At 30.6% G+C, this 21,042-nt stretch overlaps 1 protein-coding gene across 1 annotated transcript in view; it reads left to right on the top strand.

Moving 5' to 3' along the window:
• Nucleotides 1–17,375, top strand: part of LOC113386308 (hemicentin-2-like) — a 329,199-nt gene extending 311,824 nt beyond the window's left edge. The window contains exons 2-8 of the mRNA XM_026624097.1: nt 14,359–14,592; nt 14,667–14,859; nt 14,964–15,087; nt 16,443–16,605; nt 16,671–16,936; nt 17,058–17,283; nt 17,344–17,375. Of these exons, the coding sequence (XP_026479882.1) occupies nt 14,359–14,592; nt 14,667–14,859; nt 14,964–15,087; nt 16,443–16,605; nt 16,671–16,936; nt 17,058–17,283; nt 17,344–17,375 (1,238 nt within the window). The remainder of the gene's footprint in view (nt 1–14,358; nt 14,593–14,666; nt 14,860–14,963; nt 15,088–16,442; nt 16,606–16,670; nt 16,937–17,057; nt 17,284–17,343) is intronic.
• The last annotated feature ends 3,667 nt before the right edge of the window (nt 17,376–21,042 follow it).

Genomic DNA, 21,042 nt, shown 5'->3' with positions numbered 1-21,042 from the left:
GAATTAAAATTAAAATCTGAATTATTATCGATTTCGATCCGATCTCTCAAAAACTGCCATTTTTTGCACATTTAGCTTTGTATCTTCGAAATAGCTGGGCCTGTCTTTGCCAAAAAATAATCACCACTTCTCCTAATCATTACAAACTGAATGTTTTTTGGATCATCATATTCGGATACTCCGTTCTCTCAAAAACTTGATTTATATTTTCTGCACCCTTTGCTCCGTATCTCCGTAACGGCTGGACCTGCCTTAGCTAAAAACTGATCAGCATATCTTCCTATCAATAGGAATCGAATGTTTTTTGAACCATTCAAGTAGGTTGATCCGTGCTCCCGTAAACGTGGACGAAAACATGAGGACACACAAAACACACACACACATCAATTTTTTCTGGGGTATGCTAAAATGTTCAGAAACCTCTAAAACGTGAAGCTATGCAAAAAATTTTACTTTCAATTTTCGGCTCATTACCATAACTTACCATACGGGAAGTTAATAATATAATTTGTGAGAAAATTTTTATTTACAAAATTTGTTTTCTAGTTTTTCAGTCTTAAACATGCTAAATCAGTTAGGGAAAAAAGAGTAAAAGTATTAATTTTTTGCATAACTATCTCTACTGAAAGTAATTACCGAAAAGTTAAAGTTATTATCGAAAGGGCTATTTTTACTTAAAAAAATATTTTCATGAGAATTTTTCTACTGATTGATATCACGGTGGCCTCAAGTTTGACCAAATCTTCTGTAAATGAAGATTGATGAAATAATAACAAAGAATAGTTGTGAAGATACTTTGATGGATGTTGTTTTAAAAATTTCCTTTAATTCTCCCAAAAACTTGCCTTATTTCGTACTTTGATATTTAGGGTCGTCGCGAGATGGCATCATAAACATTCAAAAGTAAAGAAAAGAAATTTTAAAGTCAAGTACTGGTTTTAATAGCTTTGCATATCGTTGTAATATTTATTTCAAACAATTGTTATAGTTTTATTACGACTGCACGTGAAAGTATGCAACTTTTATTTTTAGGACGTGGGCAGTTCTTAGGCCACGATGCTATCAATATTATCAAAAGCTTATCAAGCACATTCGTAGTTTACAAACGATAAAACCACGCAGATTAAAAACAATATTTATTTAGAGGGCTGATAAGGTATCGAAAAAGTCACATATGATAAACTACCTGCATTTCCGGTCCAAATAGTAAAAGACATAAATTTTGATTCAGAAATTAAATGTTACATGAAGCAATAAACGTGTGCTAGCAATTCTTAGTCCCAGGTACAATCTCAACTTCGGTCAGCTCGGTTTCAAGCGGTATGATATTAGGTTTTCGTGTGCTAGCAATTCTTAGTTTCAGGTACAATCTCAACCTTGGTCAGCTTGGTATCAAGCAGTATAATATTAAATTTTTGTATGCCAGCAATTCTACGCTACATTTACAATCTCTACCTTGGTCAGTTCGCTATCAAGCAGTATGATATTAAGGTCTAGCTGTTTCTATTAAAGGTTTCAATGAATAAAAACATATTTTGTCAATTTTTTTTCCAAAATTTTAATTTTCTTCAGAAATTTAAAATTTCTCAAGAAACTATTTTTTCAAAGTTAAAAAAAAAATTATCTTTTTTTAAAAAATGTACTTTTTGGTGCGGAAAGTTTCAGCCTTAAGACACGATGCCATACACCACTTCTTGTATATGTAGTTATTTATTTTACCAAATGATCTATATTTTTAGTGAACAATCTGGGGCTAATATGGATTAATGTATCACATTATAGAGAATAGTTTTCACAAACCCTTGCCTTGAGAAATCCTTGACATTTTTTATGAATCCAATCCCTATTTCTTGCCTATCCAGAATATCAGAAGCACCGCACCCATCTTTCGATCACCATTCACCAGGTATTTCGACACATTTATCTAACTTTTTTTTAGGTCAAGTGGAAGGGATGAAAGGGAAATATTACGTAACATTTAGTCTTAATTCCTATACGTGCTTTGGTCCAATTTAATCGTTGCATTAATCAGCGTTTTACGATTTAGTTTCGGACGAAAATAGATTTGACTGGAGGCTTATTTATTATTAGGACACGCCGGCTTGTTGCAGGTTGCGTATTAAAGTTTCGCGCTGTTATTTTTAGGTAAAAGATAAAATTGTACTGTAAAATATCAGCATTAAAGAAATTTTTATTAAATCTAAATGTATTGAGCGAGTAGGAGCTTTTGAAACGTTGACGTGGAATACGTATAACATTGCCTGAGAGTTGTTTCTCCTAACTTTTAGGTAGCTCTCGTTTAATTTATATTCGTTTTATTTGTCATAATTTTGTTTCGACTTATTATAAGGATTTAACTGCCTACTTTTTATTAAAATAACCACGGATATACATGTCAAACAATTGCATGTCTCTTCTGATCTCTCCTTTACTGAGATTTTAGAAACTTCCAATTTATACTGCGTATGTTTTGATTTAGCCAATGACTCAATCAGCATGTTATAGAAATATGTAATGTTTTGCCAAGTGATTATTATTAAAATAATATTTTATCGCATTTGCTACTCGTATTTATATAATATCGTTTAGTGCGATTCGGCATAACATCATGTAATAATTTTGCGCAGTTCGTGTCTAAAGGTAATAACAACGTAATGTAACACCTGTAATAATAATCGATAGTGTATTAAATGGATTTGATTTAAGGCAGCAGTCTTAAATCGTATAAAATTTAAGGAAGGCAACTTGCATATTTTTTCTAAGCACTGTTTATTTATTGCTTAACAAATTGGGTGGTATTAATTTTGAGTTGGCATTGAAATCACTTTTGATGGAACTTTTTTCCCTAAACAACTTTTTGACTGTGGTCCTAGAAATGATATTTAAGATTACGGAACCAGAGTTCAAATGAAAAAATTTAATAAAAATGATTACAGTTCTTCCAAAACTATAGGTTGCACCTAAAGGCTCATAATTTTTAAACTACACAGAATATTTGTATTCTAATTTTTTCGCGATTGTTACTATCAATGTTATCACCCCGTTTCAACTTGACCTTAAGTTCTGAGACACCATGTCTATATATAAAGTTTTTGGTTCAAATCTACCTATTTATATTTTCATCATTATCCTGAGACAAATGCATCGTCCGCTTTGAGTTGCCATTATTGTCTGCCGATCTCAATATTGATGAAAATTGATGAAAAGTGAGTCTATGTCTACTTCTGGTGTCTATACATATGTAACAAAATCACTCTGAAGGTTATCAAGTGAGTGGTGACATAAGCCTTGTTTCCGACGTGTCTTTCAACAATAGTCACACATTAGTTTAGCAATCAAATCCTAGGCTATTCTTCTCATCACTTTAATATCAACATTATCCTTGAGAATTGAATGAATTTTATTGAAAATGCGCATCGAAACAGGAAGAGTTGATATATTATATTGCATATTCTGCGTTTTCAAAGCGAAGGTTAGACGTGGGTCGATATTGTGACACTGACTCCTCTGCATAAAGACCAATATCATGGCTACATTGCGGGAGGAAAAATTATCTGTGTCTGTGGAACTGGCCAAAACTAGAATCAAAGATTGCCAAACTATAGGAGAAAGATATTACAAAGTTTTGTAATTTTTGCTGTGTTGTGTAGAACTGACGATATATCATTGTATCCAATACTCCATACTTGGGCTCCAACTAGGGTTTGTCAGTTTTCAAAAACCGGTTTTAAAACCGGTTTTTGACGAAAATTATGGAATTCGAAAACCGTTTTTTTAGTGAAAAAAGTCGGTTTTCACTGTATAAATGGAAAATGACAAATATAGCCAAATATAAAAGATAGATGAAAGCGTTTTGATTCTTGAAATCATATCAATTCACTAGCATTTGATATCTTATCAGTCTGCAATGGTTCCCAGAAAGGTTTTGTATATATTCAAATTTTTATACCAGTGTATATATTAATTTAAATCAGTGTGGCTTATTCTTGAAGAAGTAACTTCCTCTACTCAAACTTAAAAAAAAGGAGTTTTAAACGCTAGAAGCCACAAATAAAAGAACAAAAAACTTAGAATTATTATATCAGGCTTTAAAAACTATTAAGCATAATTTGGCCGCAAGTATGAGAGTATTCTCTATTTCAGGAAATTTTATGAGTAAACAAAGGACACGTGTAAGTAGCAATTCGATAGACGTTCTCAGTTTTTTGAAATCATATTTTATTGAACAAAAAAAACAATTAGAATGTTTAAAATTAATTAATTAAAATTGCTCGGAACAGACAATACCCGAGTTTAGCTTTATTGTTTTTAAAACTAAAATTGATATTAACAAGTATGTATCAACATGTACCTAATATTTTTTTATTTTTTTTTTATTTAATTTAATGAATGTTTTTTATTTAAAAATGTATTATTTTTATTTATTCGAAAACTTTCCTTTCACTATCATAAAAATATTTTTATGCTTATATATGAAAATGATGCATGAATAACAAATAATTATTTTCAAAGTTATTTAATCAAGATAAACTATTATTTTTTAGTTCCACTAATTAAAATTAAAATAATTTTGTTTACGATCTATAAAATTGAACAATAAATAAATTCAGTCAAATACTACTCTAAATTACACTAAATTTGCGGATAAACTACAGAATATTCGAGCAAAAATTTATTTTCTATTAAAAATTTGAAACCGGTTGAAACCGGTTTTTTAGTAAAATTAAAATTCGAAAACCGGTTTTCTGAAATGTCGGTTTTTGTATAAACCCTAATTGTATTCAATGTTCCATACTTCGTCATATTACTACATTGTCATAATTCAGCCATATTTAATACCAGTCGTTTCATAAACAGTCTTATTTCTAGTTTATGAAAAGTTGACACCAATTTTGAAAGATTTAATTATTTAATTTTTTATAAAATATTTGGTGAGCAAATAATGGATATAGACAAGATATTTGACAAGACAATCTCAGTAAACTTACTTCTCCTACATATTACCGCTCTAGCTTTTCAATTTATTTCCTCATTACAATCAATAATTTAATTCCACTATATTAATGAACAATATAATTCTATTCTATGACACAGAAAAAAGCCATCGAACATTTTCCAGCATCCCCCCGAGAGCCGTCGCTATGCGTCGGAAATCTGGGTCGAGTCGGCGACTCCGCGGCGCCCGGCCGCCATCACGAGGGGGGCTCTCGAGGGGATGAAACTATACTAAAACCTTCCATCAGATATTACAAAGCCACCCACGCCGAAATCACCCCTTAGCATTGTGACTTATTGTGAGGATGTTGGAGGAATGTTTGTATGCAACGGAGGAAAGAGATTCTCAATTAAATTCAACTAATTGACCAATTTATTGGTTTCAGTAGAATTTTGTTAGATAGTTAATAATTGCAGCATTGTATGATTCAAAACTTTTTCAATATAATTTAATACGATTCATATTAATGTTAAGTACTTTGGTGAATGCCGTCAAATTCAACCATGAAAATATTTAATTTATTGTGATTATATAAATATTTAATACGTAACATCTACAGCTAAACAGAAGTCTATTTTGTTAGTATTATTAAGTATGTTTTGTTTTAAATTAACGCTTTTTTGGATTCACTTTTCTTTAAAGCATTTAACAATACAACTACAACTTCCTTTTTTCGTTTTTACCTTATCTTTATTGAATCATCTTTATTATCTACCCTATCTTTATTAGACCATACACTATTTTTATTATATCACGTGATTATATCTACATATATATAAAAATAAGTCGGGTTTTCCTTCCTGACGATATAACTCCAGAACGCACGAACCGATTTCGACGATTGTGCATTCGTTGGAAAGGTCTCGGGCTCCACAAGGTTTATAGCTAAGCAAATTATGGTGCATGGCATCGTGCCTTAATGCAAATTGCTGGAACTTCACGCACCGTAATTTAAAATTCGAGTAATGACATTAGTGAGAATTATCAGAATTATGCTTAGTTAAGTCACCGAGCAATTCTTGCCGCAAAGAATAATGGTACACGCACTGAATTTTACCATTCAATAAAAAATTGCTGGTGATTTGGGACATACCAATGATTCCGACTGGTCTTCCGTTTGACTTCAAACGATTGCAATTTCCAGTTCACCTTGCGTTTGCAATAACAAGTTGCAAGACCAATCGCTTAGTGTTTGCGGGATAAATTTCAAATAGATTATTTAGAAAATCATCCGCTTTGTTTGTGTTAACGTCAGACCAAAAAACAAAAAATGTGGTTTACCAAAGAGCACTTCAATGAAACGGATAATTTGCGGATTCACTTTCATATACTTAGAGAAGTTCAACTAAAAAACACTTCATTTTTGTAATCGAAATAAATTCATTACTCATTCTAATTTTACTCAACTCCTAACGTCCTTCAATTCTTCATTCTTCTTCTTATATAATATCTCTGCGTGTTCTATCTACCCTATTTTTTGTGTTTTTTCAACTTTTTTTATGCGTCTCCGAAACCGTTGGACCTGCCATTTGCAGGTATTTTGCATTTTTATTCTTTATTCGAAAAAAGTGTCAATCCTAATCAGTATTCCACAAATAACATTTTCCTCTCACGTATTTCAAGCGGAAACAGACACTTTGCAAAATAGCCGAAGATTTCATTGTTAAAAAATTTCGGATATTTTTATTACCTTCCAAAACCATTTATCGCAGTCCTATCATAATATAAATTTAATTGTCGACAAAAGAAAGCGCCATAGTTCACGTGCTGAATAATTAATTTTTCAATGGTTTTTATTATGGGTTAGACTACGGTAATGTACTCTTAATTGTTCGGCTCGGTTTAAAATATAATCACGAACTAGGTGTGAATTTTATATGGTAGTGGTTTTATGGGCACTTTGGAAATTGATTTTATAATTAATATGTAGATGGATTAGATTGATTTATTGGTCGTATAAAATGAATTTGGTAACAGTGATGTCACTATCGACACCTTGGAAGTAGAAATATATCGCATATATGGATATCTGGAGAAACTAAATAGATTTTTTTAGGATTTTAATTTATTAAATTCTATATACCTGCTAATAACTAGGATTTCATATAAATGTTCTTTGTTAAATTTTTTCATTTAATCAGCATATCAAATTAAACATTATTGGTAAAAAAATATGTAGAATAATGAAATGACACTTATTTTTAACAGGAAAAACACGATCAACACAGATACATTTATAAGTATGAATATTTTTTCTGGTATTCTGAAAATATTATATTTTCTGTTGATCTGCAATCAACAATTTTAAGCTTTTTAATTCGTATACATATTTGCAATAGCCCACAATTTTAATAATACTGGAATTTCGAGGAAAATGGCTTTTATGTTTTCATGTAATATACTATACGTTATATTAGTTCAAAGCCTCTGATTATATTCAAATATTTTACATCAGTGTTTTCCAACCTGTGGGACGCGCCATCTCAGAGGGTGTGTAGCTGTTTTGAAAATACTATTTTGAAAATAAATTGAAAAAGTCGTATTGATATAAAGAAAGAATGAATAAATAATATGTTTTATGTATCTTTTTACATAATATTGTATATTAATTTAATGCCCGATATGAATTATAATATCAGTTGAGTATTTCTGAAACTAGATAGTTAGAAAAATTAACGAAGTGCAACCATTTTTATTAAAAATCAGGAGAGCGCCCTACAAAAGGTGGGAAACCAATGATTTACATGCATATTTCATTAATTTCGTGAAGATAATCATCAAAACAAATTCTCAAAACAGTTTTAATTAAGAATCAAAATTGTAAGTAATCAGCTAATTATGATTTTCATGTGAGTGGTATTATTCTATACTAATTTTCTAAACATTTCATCCAATTTTTCTTTCTGCTCTTCACAACTAATTCATTCCTTCTCCTTTTCTTCAAAATCTAATTATAATCTTGATTTCCTTCTTGCTTCCTAATTTTATTCCAATTCTATTTAATTTTAACTCAATATTACAAATTTTATGTCATTGCCATGAATCGATCCGAGGATCGCTGGCGTGTGAGTCGGGCAAGCTACTGACTGAGCTATTCCCGCCACTTAATTAATTAATTACAGAATCGATTATGAAATTGTTTAAGTTCAAGATTATTTTCGATTATTGACGTGTGCCCAATAGCAATTATCTCTCTAGTTCTGGTATCAAGTAAAAGTTATTTTCCTACGCTTTTTCGTATAAGGCCATGTCTTACGTAAGTGTCACATATCTTTAGTTAAAACCCAGTCCATTGCGATAATGGCATTATATTATAGCAAAGCTCGACACTGAAGAGCGACTTGTACGCGTTCTGAATATTTAAACCATTTATTTTTTCGGGTGCGATGAATCAGTTCAAATTGAAACACGTCCGGGCGCCTTTTTTCGAAAATATTCAACTTCAAACACTCTGGCATCCGTAGCATTTCCTGTCAACTCAGCAGGATTTGAATTGAAAAGTTGCATTATTCAAAGTTGGAATAACGGTAGAGTAATTTCATCACGTCGAATGATATCTGGTATCTTTTTCCTTACTACTTCATTGTTTCTGGCTCTGGTTAGGATTCAGTACGGAGACCGAACACGTGTATGCCATATGAATGTTATGAGTCATAACAATTATATAACCGCTCGGCGCGACGGAGCGGTGTCCTTTCTTAGGGTTCCGAATGGTAAAGGATGGGGTACCATGATCCTCGCGAATAATAATAAATGTTCCAAACAGTTTAGATTCAGAACTGTACGAGAAACAAAACAAGAGCGTAGAATGTCTTCAACTATTGGATTAGGATGGATGCTACATTGATGCTAGGAATTCAGATAGAATAAAATTAGCATCCATCCTAATCCAATAGTTGAAGGCATTCTACTACCACAAAACAATAAAATATTGTAAAGGATATGGACATTGGATTACGCAAAAATTATCTAAGATAAATAATTTCTGGATTATCTTAGGTCATATATTCTTATTATCTTCTATATAAAAATAAGTCGGGTTTTCCTCCCTGACGATATAACTCCAGAACACACAAACCGATTTCGACGATTTTGCATTCGTTGGAAAGGTCTCGGACTCCGTGAGGTTTATAGCAAAGAACATTGAAGAAAGATTTCAACAGAAAAGCGGTAAACACTTTCTTTTTTCACATACAGCGTCATCTCTGATATCTAACATGTACTACAAACTAATATTTTTTGTTTGACTGCTACTTATTTGTTGGACAGCTACACATTGTTCTCTGCTCGTGACAAAACGGCATTGTGTTCACTGTGAAATTTTGCAAAAAATGTGAAAAAATAAGTTATTCGTTTCCTAACATTTCAATTGGAACCCATCAAATCAATCACGTGTATTGTGCAAATTTTTATTCACTTCCAACAGCAGAAAAATATTATCTTCATCTTTTAATCACCAAACGAAATGTTACATAAAGTGAAACCATCTGGTGGTGAAACGGTGTTCGCCCGATTTGCTGGTTTAGTATATAAAGACCTGCTTTATAAAAGTATGAATTTATTACATTTAAAATCCAAATTTATAGTTTTTGTAATATTTAAAGAAGAGGACGAAAAACTAGATTATCACAAAACTTGCTAAAGTTGTAGGACATTTAGGAATTTTGGGAGTCTTATTTAGGACATTTTCATCCGCATTGTTATTATGGAGGAAAAAAAATTCACAGTATTTTCTATATAATCTTAACTATTCTTATGTAGCCAAATCGTATCATTATATTAAATATTTTACACTGAATAGTTTTAATTCCATGTATAAATGAAAAAATAACTAGTAGTGCATGGCATCGTGCCTTAAGGCAAATTGCTGGAACATCCCGTACCGTCATTTAAAATTTTTAAAAGCTCAAAAGAGAAGAATTAGATTTTTTTTAGATTTTTTTATTTTTTTCGAACATTTTTGAAAATTGAAAAAAATGATAAAAATATCTTTTTTGAGATGTTTTGAGAAGATCATGTATTTCTTTAAAAAATAGATTTTTTCGATATCTGTTTTTGGAAATTTTGAAATTACTCGAAAGTTTTGACTGTAGCCAATATCTGATTTTGGACCGCCAAATGCCATTTCTTCAACTTTTTTTTTCGGATCTTCGAAACCGCTTGATCTGCCTTTGCAAATGTAATCAATGCAAATGAAATGTTTTTTGAATCATTCAAATCGAATGTTTCGTTCTTTCAAAAACTTAATCCCTATTTTCTTCATTATTTGGCTCGTAACTCCGAAACGGCCGAACCAACCTTTTCTAAAACTAATCAGCAAGTCTCCTTATCAATAGGAAACGAATGTTTTTTAAATCATTCAAATAGATTGATCCGTGCGCCCAAAATCGTGGACGATGAATTGTATCCACACGCACATACACACATACATTTTTTTTCTAAAGTGTGCCAAAATGTTCAGAAACCTCTGAAACGTAAAAATATGCAAAATATTGCATTTTCAATTTTTTGGCGATTACTATAACTTACTCTACGAGAAATTAATAAAGAAAAAAATTTTTTTGCGAGCATATAAGATAAAAAAAAACTTTCTCCTTCTTGTATATATTTGAATAAATAAAAATTGAAAATAACTAAAATTTTCTACTACAATCTCTTTATTTCCTGGGATCATATGTACGTTTCTCGAACGATTTGCCTTCGTCTCATGATATAAAAATCGTCCTTTTTGTTTAATGAACTGTTGGCACAATAAAATTCGTCAACGGATCAAATTGTGGAGCGGTGGCAGTTGATCTTAAAAACAAGGCCTTTCGGTGTCTTGGTGGATAGGACTTGATATCGAAAACATGTGCTGGATAATATCACGGATGAGTGAACTCGTATAAAAACTTTTTGGAGGAGAACTTATCGTGAAGAAGGATCTATTGAGATTGATTGTTTTAAAGAAGTAAACTGCTCGTAGTAACAAGATCTAGAAATTTTGGACAGCTAAAACTGCTGTATTTGGTAGCATATCACCAACGCCTGAACAAAATTGATTTTTTTTACATTTTCGACACGTGTTACGAGTCTATCCCGAATTTATTCTTAAACTTTTGATTTCATTCAACTATCACTAAATACGCAATTCGTAAATCGTAGACATCCTCAACCATTGTCTGCTTAACAGTTGTCTATCAAACTTATGTTGTATCGATTTTATTCATATTGAGTCCGTGACCCTAAGTTTTCGAATGGGCTCGGTCTCAATTACTCTGCTCGTACACAATTGAAGTTCTCATCCAAATTCGTCGAATCAATTAAAATAATTCTCGGTGCCTTATCGAAACTTGAAGGGCGTCGCACTGAAAGCTAAAATAACATACGAAGAACATCGAGGAATTTAAGATGGTAAAATATACAAGAAATTATAAGAAATAGTACCGTTTCGGCGAAATGCAACGTCTGGAATATGTAAATTAAGACCTTTTGTCATATTTTTGAAGAAAATGTAAAATAGCAAAGTGGCATCAACTTATATTGAAAACTAGATCTAAAACAATTGTTTAATGATGGCAGTACTAATCAAGATTTGGGTTTTATAGATTTGAAGTATATATGACAACCATTAGGTTGTCTTCTAAAAAGCAATGTAGTTTAGGAGAAGTATCATAGCTCATAGAACCACTTTGTTCTGATTGCTGTTAAAAAAAATTAAAACTAGTTGGTATCAGATTTTTTGATGAAAAGTTAGTAATATAAAATGTACAAATAATAAAGGTATGATAATAGAATTTTGATAATAACTTCTAATATTTTACTCGAGCCTGAGTCAACTCCAGACGAGAAGAATAATTCACAACTATTATTCTTTAAGTTCCGACCTATCTTACATCAAGATCTATATATTAAATAGATCAATCTAACAATTTAATTCAATATATTTTCTATTGCATGTTTCTATATCCCGCATTGCGGTAGAGTCATACAAGTCTTAATAATTTTATATGTGACATCTACCAGTCTGGAATCGTGCTTACTAAATCAAATTGAAATATATTCGACATAAAACATTGGACATGACCTCTTTGAAGAAAGCGAGATTGTAAGATATAAGGTCTCTGTGTAATATTCAATTCAGTTCAAGTTCAAGATTGTATTTCGAAAATCTGCCAAGATAGAGGATAAAGTTACTGAGTAGCAAATGTTCCACTGCAATATTTTTTTCTTACCAATTTATTCTAATTAGATTATTGTTACAAATTTAATTTTCCATTTTATTCCATACTTTTCTTTTGACTTTTATTTGTTATGTTTTAATTATCAGAAGCTACTAACATGTGCTACCACTTTTTATGTGATCTTATTGCAATATTGGATCAAATTAAGATTGAATTCTGAAAGGAACAAGTATTAATTAGTAATAAGTAGTAAGATAGTAATAGTAATTTCACCAAATAAAAAGAATACATCTATTTTTCTTTCAATGACACATTTCCTGGATCCTTTGGATTCCATGAAAACTATTTATTCCTGATTGTGATATATTGATTTCTGATGGTGATTCTGAATAATTCCTGCTAGGAACGTCTTCTATTACAAAATCAATTTCTTTAATCATAAAGTCTTCTAGTAAGTTACGATATTGTGATGTCGTAATATGTAGATGTTTTATGGTCCATCAATATTCACTTCACTTTCTTAGAGAAAGTGTTTTGAATATTTCAATTATCATCAATTTAATTGGCGTAAATTTATTTTCCATTTGTTCTTGAATGTGCTAAAAACTTCACCAAGAATTATCGTGAGAACTCTTCAAATTGATAATCGAAGGCGTTGCATATTCATATGATTTTTGATAAATTTTCTAAATATTTAGTTTTAGTGATATATTATCTTTATTTTAGCCATGGAACTTTATTAATGATTACTTAAATGTATAAAATAATATTAACTTTTAATTCATTAGAATTTATCAGATCTAGTTCGCGCCTTAAATTTTCGGTTCTGATCAAAATAAATATTAAAAATAGTTGTTCTGAGAATTTTGCATCGTGTGATGTTTTATTAAGTTTTATTAAGAAATTGCAAATTTTTGCACGGTTAATTCAAAATGATTAATTACAATGTAAAACAATCAATTTTAATAACTACTGGAATGTATGGTTATGCATCTGCACATATTCAAGTATCTTCAGTTAGTGGGAACATTGGTGGAAAAAGTGATGGATTTTTTTAATTCATTCATTTTTTGCTGCTAAATTCTGTTACATATTAGAAAATCTGTGACATATGAGAAGTATGGTATAACGTTTTGACATAAAATTTTGTCATCATCAGGAGATATTAGGCTTAGTGTCCTCCATCAAAATTGGCTTGAGCATCGGAACCAACCAATCGTAGATACAAACATATTTTATATTTCATTTGCATTATTTTTTATTTTTTTATTAGTCATCTTTGCAGTATTCTAATTATTTATGTAAAATAATTTAATTGATGTTAGGGCTTTGTGCATATATTCTGATGTAATTTTTTTTTTTCTCAAATCTTAACAACAATCAGAACCTTATGTCCTATTGCGCTGAACCTTATGAGCTATTGGGCTGAAACTTTTTCTTACTCCCTATTTTTAGATGGTGACCCAACGATTAATCCATCCATATTTAATAATCTTATTATTAGAATTTATGTAATGGGCTGTCTTTTTATTGATGCTGCTATCTATATTTCCAAGTAGAAATCGTTGTCACTGCTGCCTAACAATAGGCTGCTCGAAGTTGGTATCGAACCCGGAACATGATGTAAGATATACCATAAAATTTTAAACTGAGGTAAAAGGTACTACCTACAGTAGATATCTGCCTACTAGAGATAGACTAAATTGAGGCCCGATAATCAGACCGGTCAAAAACATTTACAAGATGTTTTGTCTAATTTAAAAGTTGACTACTTGACTAATTTCTATCAGCCTCCCCACTGAATTAGTTGCATATCGTCGTGGTCTGTTATTCGTATGATTAATGTTTTCGTTGTTCTTTGGTCGTTGTCACCATTAATTTCGCCCTCGTAAACTCTAATGACAGTTATAGCGATGTGTGTCGCCAATTCTATACATTTACATTTGTATTTGATGTGACCACCCACCAGCTTGGTGCTAAAAGTGGCATTGTTTGTCTTCAAGATAACTCCACCATATTGATTGATTTGGTCGATATCATCATTCAAGGTGGGGCGGTTAAGAATTGGAAACACTTATAAAATATTTAAGAAATCAAATTTTTTTTTTCTTTAAATTGTTATAAAAACTGCTGAACTTTTATTCCATATCTTTATAAAAATCCAAAAATGTCTAATATTAATTTTTTTATCACTTTCAGTTCTTTCGGCGCCACAATCAAAGAAGCACAAAGCAACATCGGAAACTTCTGCTGCAGAAGATTATCCTGAAGAAGAATATGCCAATGATGAAAATGAAGATGACTACGAGAGCGAAGAAGAAACTTTGGAGGTCCACAGACCATTCCTTCCTCCTGTGCCTGTCGATGCTGGAGGTCCTATACGAACTGCCTCAGGGTTGACGGTGGAAATGCCTTGCAAATTCTTGAATAGAGGTAAAGGAATTGATACAATTTATCATATTGAAACTACTTTGTTTCGTAGATATATCAAGATATTATATTTGCAGAAAGTTACGTAACGACATGGAAACACGATGGAAACACTTTGACTGCCGACGACAGAATGCTTTACCAAGATGTCCGTTACACAGTGGACAAAGACTTGAAACTTACGATTCATAAAGTTTTGCCACAAGATTCCGGAAAGTTTGAATGCATTGTCGAAGATAAAATTATCCACTACGACCTGGAAGTCGAAGGGTAAGCATACCATACTAAGAAGACAGAACAATCTCTTGGAATATTCTAAATTTTTCATTTATTCAATTTAACTATAAAATTCTATGATTATAATTTGTTTTCAGTCCACCAAAAGTAGTAAGAGTGCATCCTGATGAAAACCATGCACAAATCAATGAAGGAGATGAACTGGAAATCAAATGTGATGTGTCTGGATTCCCGAAACCTGACATTTTCTGGTCTAGAAAGGTAAAATTTTGGATTTTGGACTAGAATTTTATTATCAAAACCATTTAAGCTTCAGTTGCAAAAAAATATAAAAATTATGGTTATTGAATTGGCCCGGTTAAAAATTTTATATGAAAATTAAATATTAGAAACAACTTGAAATATTCAAATATGAACAGCAGTTTGATGGGGAACATTAAATATTTCGGAAATTAATTACAATATCAATACAATCCGTATATACAAAATTGGAGTTTCATTTTGTGAAATTACCGATTGCTTATTTTTTGTTGTAAACAATATTACTAATATGTATACAATAATTGTTTAACTGTATTGCACATGTTTTTTTTAATCAAAAACTGATTTTGATCAAGATTTGAAGTTTTAAATCGTAACTAATTAAATATGACTATAATAAACCATCAAAATTCAAGTAAAACTGTGAAATTGGTAAATGTATACAAAGGTACGGCGTTGAAAAAAATATTTTTATACTTCCTATATCATCAGTCATCAATCTTCTTATGACCTGTGAATAAAAGCTTTTGAATACAAGTCTAAAATAATGTTTGCGATGAGTAATGCAATCAGTACGAATATAAATCCAAGTTGTTTTTAGTAACTTCTTGTTATATAATCCTTCTCTATGTTTCCATGTTTCTATGTAAATATGCTTCACCATTTTGCATAAATCTATTACTATTATATAAATTTTTGGAGCCATCTGCCCTTGGTATTCGTGTCGCCATTCAAAATGTGGCTCCCAGCCAATTATTTTGAAGCATCGGTGTTCGTCATAATATGGTGACCTTTGCATGAAGTCTGACCTTTGGAGAGAAAAGAACAAGAAACGTGAAATAGTCCAATTGGCAAACTGCCAATTTTGGGATCTATATAATTTTGCATTTCATGCTACAAATCACGCCTACTACTTTATGTAACATTGATTTATGGAATGTGTTTAATCGATAAAGTAAATATAAAACATTAAAGTGGGACAAAAAAATATGAAAATTATCATAGGACACGCATAATTTTATCATTTTTCTTTATTTATGAAATGGTATATAAAATACATAAATCAAATTCATCTCCATTGCATCATGTATAGTAGAGTTTATTTCGAGTACTAAATTAATTACGCAATATTTGGCACGGATTCAATTTGATTAGTTTTATAACTTTATTTTTATTATGCACAATTTCTATTTTATTATGCTATTAAAAAGTTCTAATTATATCTGCTGTCTAAATGAACTAATGTAATCAAACCTATTATTTTATTGTGGTCTATTCGAATAAATCCACTAGTGGATACTTTCAAATTTCCAGAAAATTTTTCTCTTATACAATTTGTGTTCGTATTATTTTAGGGAGAAAACATAACTGCTGCTACATTACGTCAACACCATGGTGAATTCCGCGAATATTCCATCTACTTCCCTAAGGCTTCCAGACATCTTGGTGGAAACTATCAATGTATGGTAGACAACGGTATTGGAAAGGATTATGCCACCGTCAGGATTCAAATTAGACGTAAGTTGAAAAAAACAAAGTATTTTCCTATTAAACGTTATATCAACTCTTTGGTCTTTCTGCAGATAAACCAGAAATCCACGTGCCCCAGCATGTTCACCATTCCGAGGAAGGTTATGCAGTTAAACTTTTCTGCGATGTATACGCCATGCCCGCAGCCAAAGACTGGAACTTCACTTTATCTCGTGAACATCACCAGGACGCAGTCAGGAATAGCTCTGATAAACACGTCACCATGATGCCAAGACACGACGGACGTGGACATCGTCTGGAGTTGAGAATCGACCATGTCAGCGACAAAGATTTTGGAAACTACGCTTGTGTTGTATCGGTAAATAGAAAAGAAATAGATAATAATAATAGATGGATTTAATCCAAAGCATTGGATTGATCTTATCATGTAGAATATTAGATCATAGTGTTTTTTGTCCTTATGGATTTTTTTTAATTAGAATCAAGTTGGCACAACCACAAGCAGACATATCATTTTGACAAGGAGACCAGCTGCTGAATGGCTAGGAGATGTCATCATTGATGAGGAAGGAAATGCTGATGTGAGCTGGAAAGTACACAGCATCTCACCTTTGGTACATATGAGATTTGCATTGTTGGACCAGGGTTCTAAACTTGAGGTAAATATTGTTAATCCAATTATATCGTCATATATCAGGAATTTGAGTATTTATTCCAAACAATGATATATTCAACAAAATTTTGATTTTTATATCGATATTTTAGGAGAAAGATCTTCAAGACTTAGAGATTGGTGAATCCCACAACAATATTTACATGTTTACTCAACATTTGAAAAATTTGAAACCAGGAAGTTACCGCGTTGTCGCCGAACCAGAAAATGGACATGGTACTGCGCACGCCATCGACCTCAAATTTGCGGTTGCTGGACTCGAAGGTAATTTTTATTTTAAATATTTATTCTTAGAAATTACTCACAAATACCTTTTATTTTATTTTAAACAAAACTACTTAAATCTCATAATTAAATCTGAAATAGCCATGATTTATCCATACTGATTCTTTTTTTACAAGAATGAATCATTGGTTTTTGGTTTAATGACCTGGGAATTTTTGATATTTGGATTAAGTGTGGTTGGAGAATAGATAACTCAAATATTTCTTAAAGATTGTTTTCTCATAAAATACAAATTATGAGAAAGTGTGAAAAGTTACCTGTTAATTACACCTTGATTTATTAATGAGAAATGGTGATTTTTTGAATTAACAACCATTTATAACAATTGCTTATTTTTTATAACTTAATAAATCTTTGATTTTCATGGAAATTGAATCTAGAAATTTAGGTTTTGGTTCATTGATATAAAAATATAACTATTGGTAAAAATGGAAATTGATTAATTTTGCTTAAGAACAATTAGTTTAGTGCATGCTTTGACCCTTTTTGTTTAATTCTAACACCTGTTTTTTCTAATCCTTTTGCAGAAGCACCAGAACCTGAAAACATATCAGGTGAGCAAATTTTTGTTAACAATACTCCTAACTTACATCGCAATTATGAATTATTCTATTGATGGTTGTGGGAGCTTTTAGCTTTGTTTATTCATTTCTAAAAAATCAATATGAATTAATTGAAAAATTGCCTCTTTTATAATTTGATACAGACCTACAGTTTCGCGATTTATCGTATTTTTTTTCTATATGAATTCACATCCGATGTTTTAAAATATTTTTAACTTCCCAAAGGAGAAGTTAATGTTTTCATCAACAATTCCTATTCGCTAATTTTATGTTTTCTCGACGTTTCAAGCCGTTTATCAATTTTGCGCGACGATCAGCCGAGCCGTTTCTTTGTAAATCGGAGAGAAGTGAAAAAAATTCGTCTACGTTTTAGCCCGCAATTCTGAATTGATTTTGAAAATTCAAAAACTGTTCGAAAGATATTAGTTTTGTTTGTATTTTTTATTGATTAAGTCTATTATTTACACATGTCGGGAAATTCATGTAACTTGCCCCAAGGCAAAATACCAATACCAACTAGTTTCATTCAAAATTTGTATTCGGGTACAATTTTATTCTTCTTTCTTTCCGCTACGAGCGTCGTCTATAGACGACATCCGCATGACTACCTGTGTGCGGGTGTCGCCTTTAGACGACATCCAGCATGAACTTAAAAATCGTATTTATAAATAAATAAAAAATAATTATTAATAAATTTATTTTACCGTTTCAGGAGTACGAACAGGCGGTTCCTCAGCGACGACGGTTTGCTTACTCCATACATTTGCTTTGTTGATCATCGGTTGGACGTTGCAGTAATTCTAAAATAAATAAAGCAAAAATAAATATATATTGGATAAAATTGTTAATTTAAAATAATTCTATTATATATACCGATAGGCTTTGTTCGTGCAAATATATAAGGTACACCTTCTCATAAAATAAGATATAACCGTAGGCATAAAATATGGTACGTCTTGAGTTGTTGAAAGTGATATTCTGTTAGTTGCATCTGGGCAAATATTGCATTTTTAATATTATTGGCAGAATTAAGATGTGACTAATTTTTATTTAACAAATACGTACGAAATTCAATTTGCGATTATAGAAATTAGAGAAACGAAAGAACTAAAAAAATAGGTGTATTGCACCTTTTTGTTTTAGGCGAATTCTAGTACCTACTAAGGGCATGTTGATTTTATTTGCTTGATATAATTCTAAATGATTTTAGAATCGTAATTGCATATCTCAGAACTAAATATGTTTGTACTTAAGCAATTAAAGTTGATCGATTATGACTACATGTGTAGTTTGTCACATACGATAACCATTTCAAAATAATTATATATAAAATATACTTATTATTCTAATCGCCTTTAGCTGGCGAAAAATAATAATTGTTGTATATTTTATAATACATGAGGGTATCGGGTATAAAAATGTTGTTCGGGTAACATGCATTTCTATTTTGAGATCATATAATCATAATTACAACTGTGGCATAAATAGAAAATGATAATACACAATTTAAAATTGTATTAGAGTACACAATTTAATTTGCCATACCATTTTTATCTCGATTAATGAGGAACTATAGAACAATCTATATATAATTATCACATCCACAATTTTGCACAATGTATGTAAGCTATAGTCTGTTTTAGCTTAAGTCCTAATAAATGTTGCATTATTTAGGCATAAGTTTAAAAATATTTATATTATCCAATTAAATCTAATAATAAACGTAATATATAAACATTGAAATTAGGTAGACCTAGAATGAATTAAAAGTTGAAATTGGATTATTATATTATACTTGTCGCTATTTTAATTAAAATTTAGGAAAATCTGTAAGGCATGACTGTATTGAATTTATATTTTTATGATATTTTGCATAATATTTTTAACTGATTGATAGCAAAGATATATAAAAAAATTATTTCTTTTTGTGGCATTTAAAAAATCGGTTATATTGGTGTAAATAAAAATATATAATTATTAATTTTAACTCATAACTTCTTGACGGTGGTTTCTTAAGAGAAATTTGATGTGCAGCTATGTTAAAATATCTATTTTTATTTTTTCTATTTTAGCGAATATGATCATAATTTATTCTTTAATTCAAATTCATTATTTTAACAAATAACTTTATTTAATTGTCTTAGTTTGTATTGAGTTTTTATAATATTTGTGTCGTATGTGGCCTGAGCCACGTAAACATAATTCCTAAATTATATAGGAAATATGTTTATGTTCCCTGAGGTCATAAGTCTACTATCGTTCCAAAATTTCGAAACCACTGTTCGATTAAACATTGCTCTCAGAAGCATGTATTTAAGAAATCCTGTGTGCTTAAAAATTAGTTGTAGGTAATATTACGGTATAATATTATTTATATCTTGTAATTAATATTATTGTAATTACCTAATGTTACGTCTAATTTTAATTAATAACTAATTTTATTAAATTGAATGTGTTACCTAAGCGTTGATAGTAATTATTGTTAAAAAGAAGGCTCTTCGACCTTTAGATATTTTAAAGAGTAAACTAAAATTAAGTATTTATCTGATAAATATCCAATTATGCTAGTATTAACGTAATGTAATTGTATATATTTAGATATGTAATTTTAATATCTAGTTAACATGTACCAAAGCTTGCAATATGTATCGTGTCGCTTTGACTTTTACTTAAGGGACAATTTACATAATTTTGGAATATTTTTAAATATTTCTAATCACAAGTGACCACATTGCCTTTATTTTGTGCTTCTCTGATAAGAAAACTTGAATTTAAACTGTCAGAGTTGCTTATTCAAGTTTATAGATCGTGCACGTTTTTGTGAGGAAATAATTGTATAGATATAAAATAAAAAATAATTAAATAATGTTAAGAGTAAGAATTACGAAGGGGACGGAGGAGAAAGCTAAATATATCAAATTTTAAGGTCTTTTTTTTTAAATA

Source organism: Ctenocephalides felis, unplaced genomic scaffold (assembly GCF_003426905.1).
Source record: "Ctenocephalides felis isolate EL2017-DRISC unplaced genomic scaffold, ASM342690v1 CF-g0.4_SCAFFOLD_03571, whole genome shotgun sequence".
NCBI classification, from domain to species: Eukaryota; Metazoa; Arthropoda; class Insecta; order Siphonaptera; family Pulicidae; genus Ctenocephalides; species Ctenocephalides felis.
The sequence above is the reverse complement of the archived record's forward strand: the minus strand, read 5'-3'. Positions and strand labels throughout refer to the sequence as shown.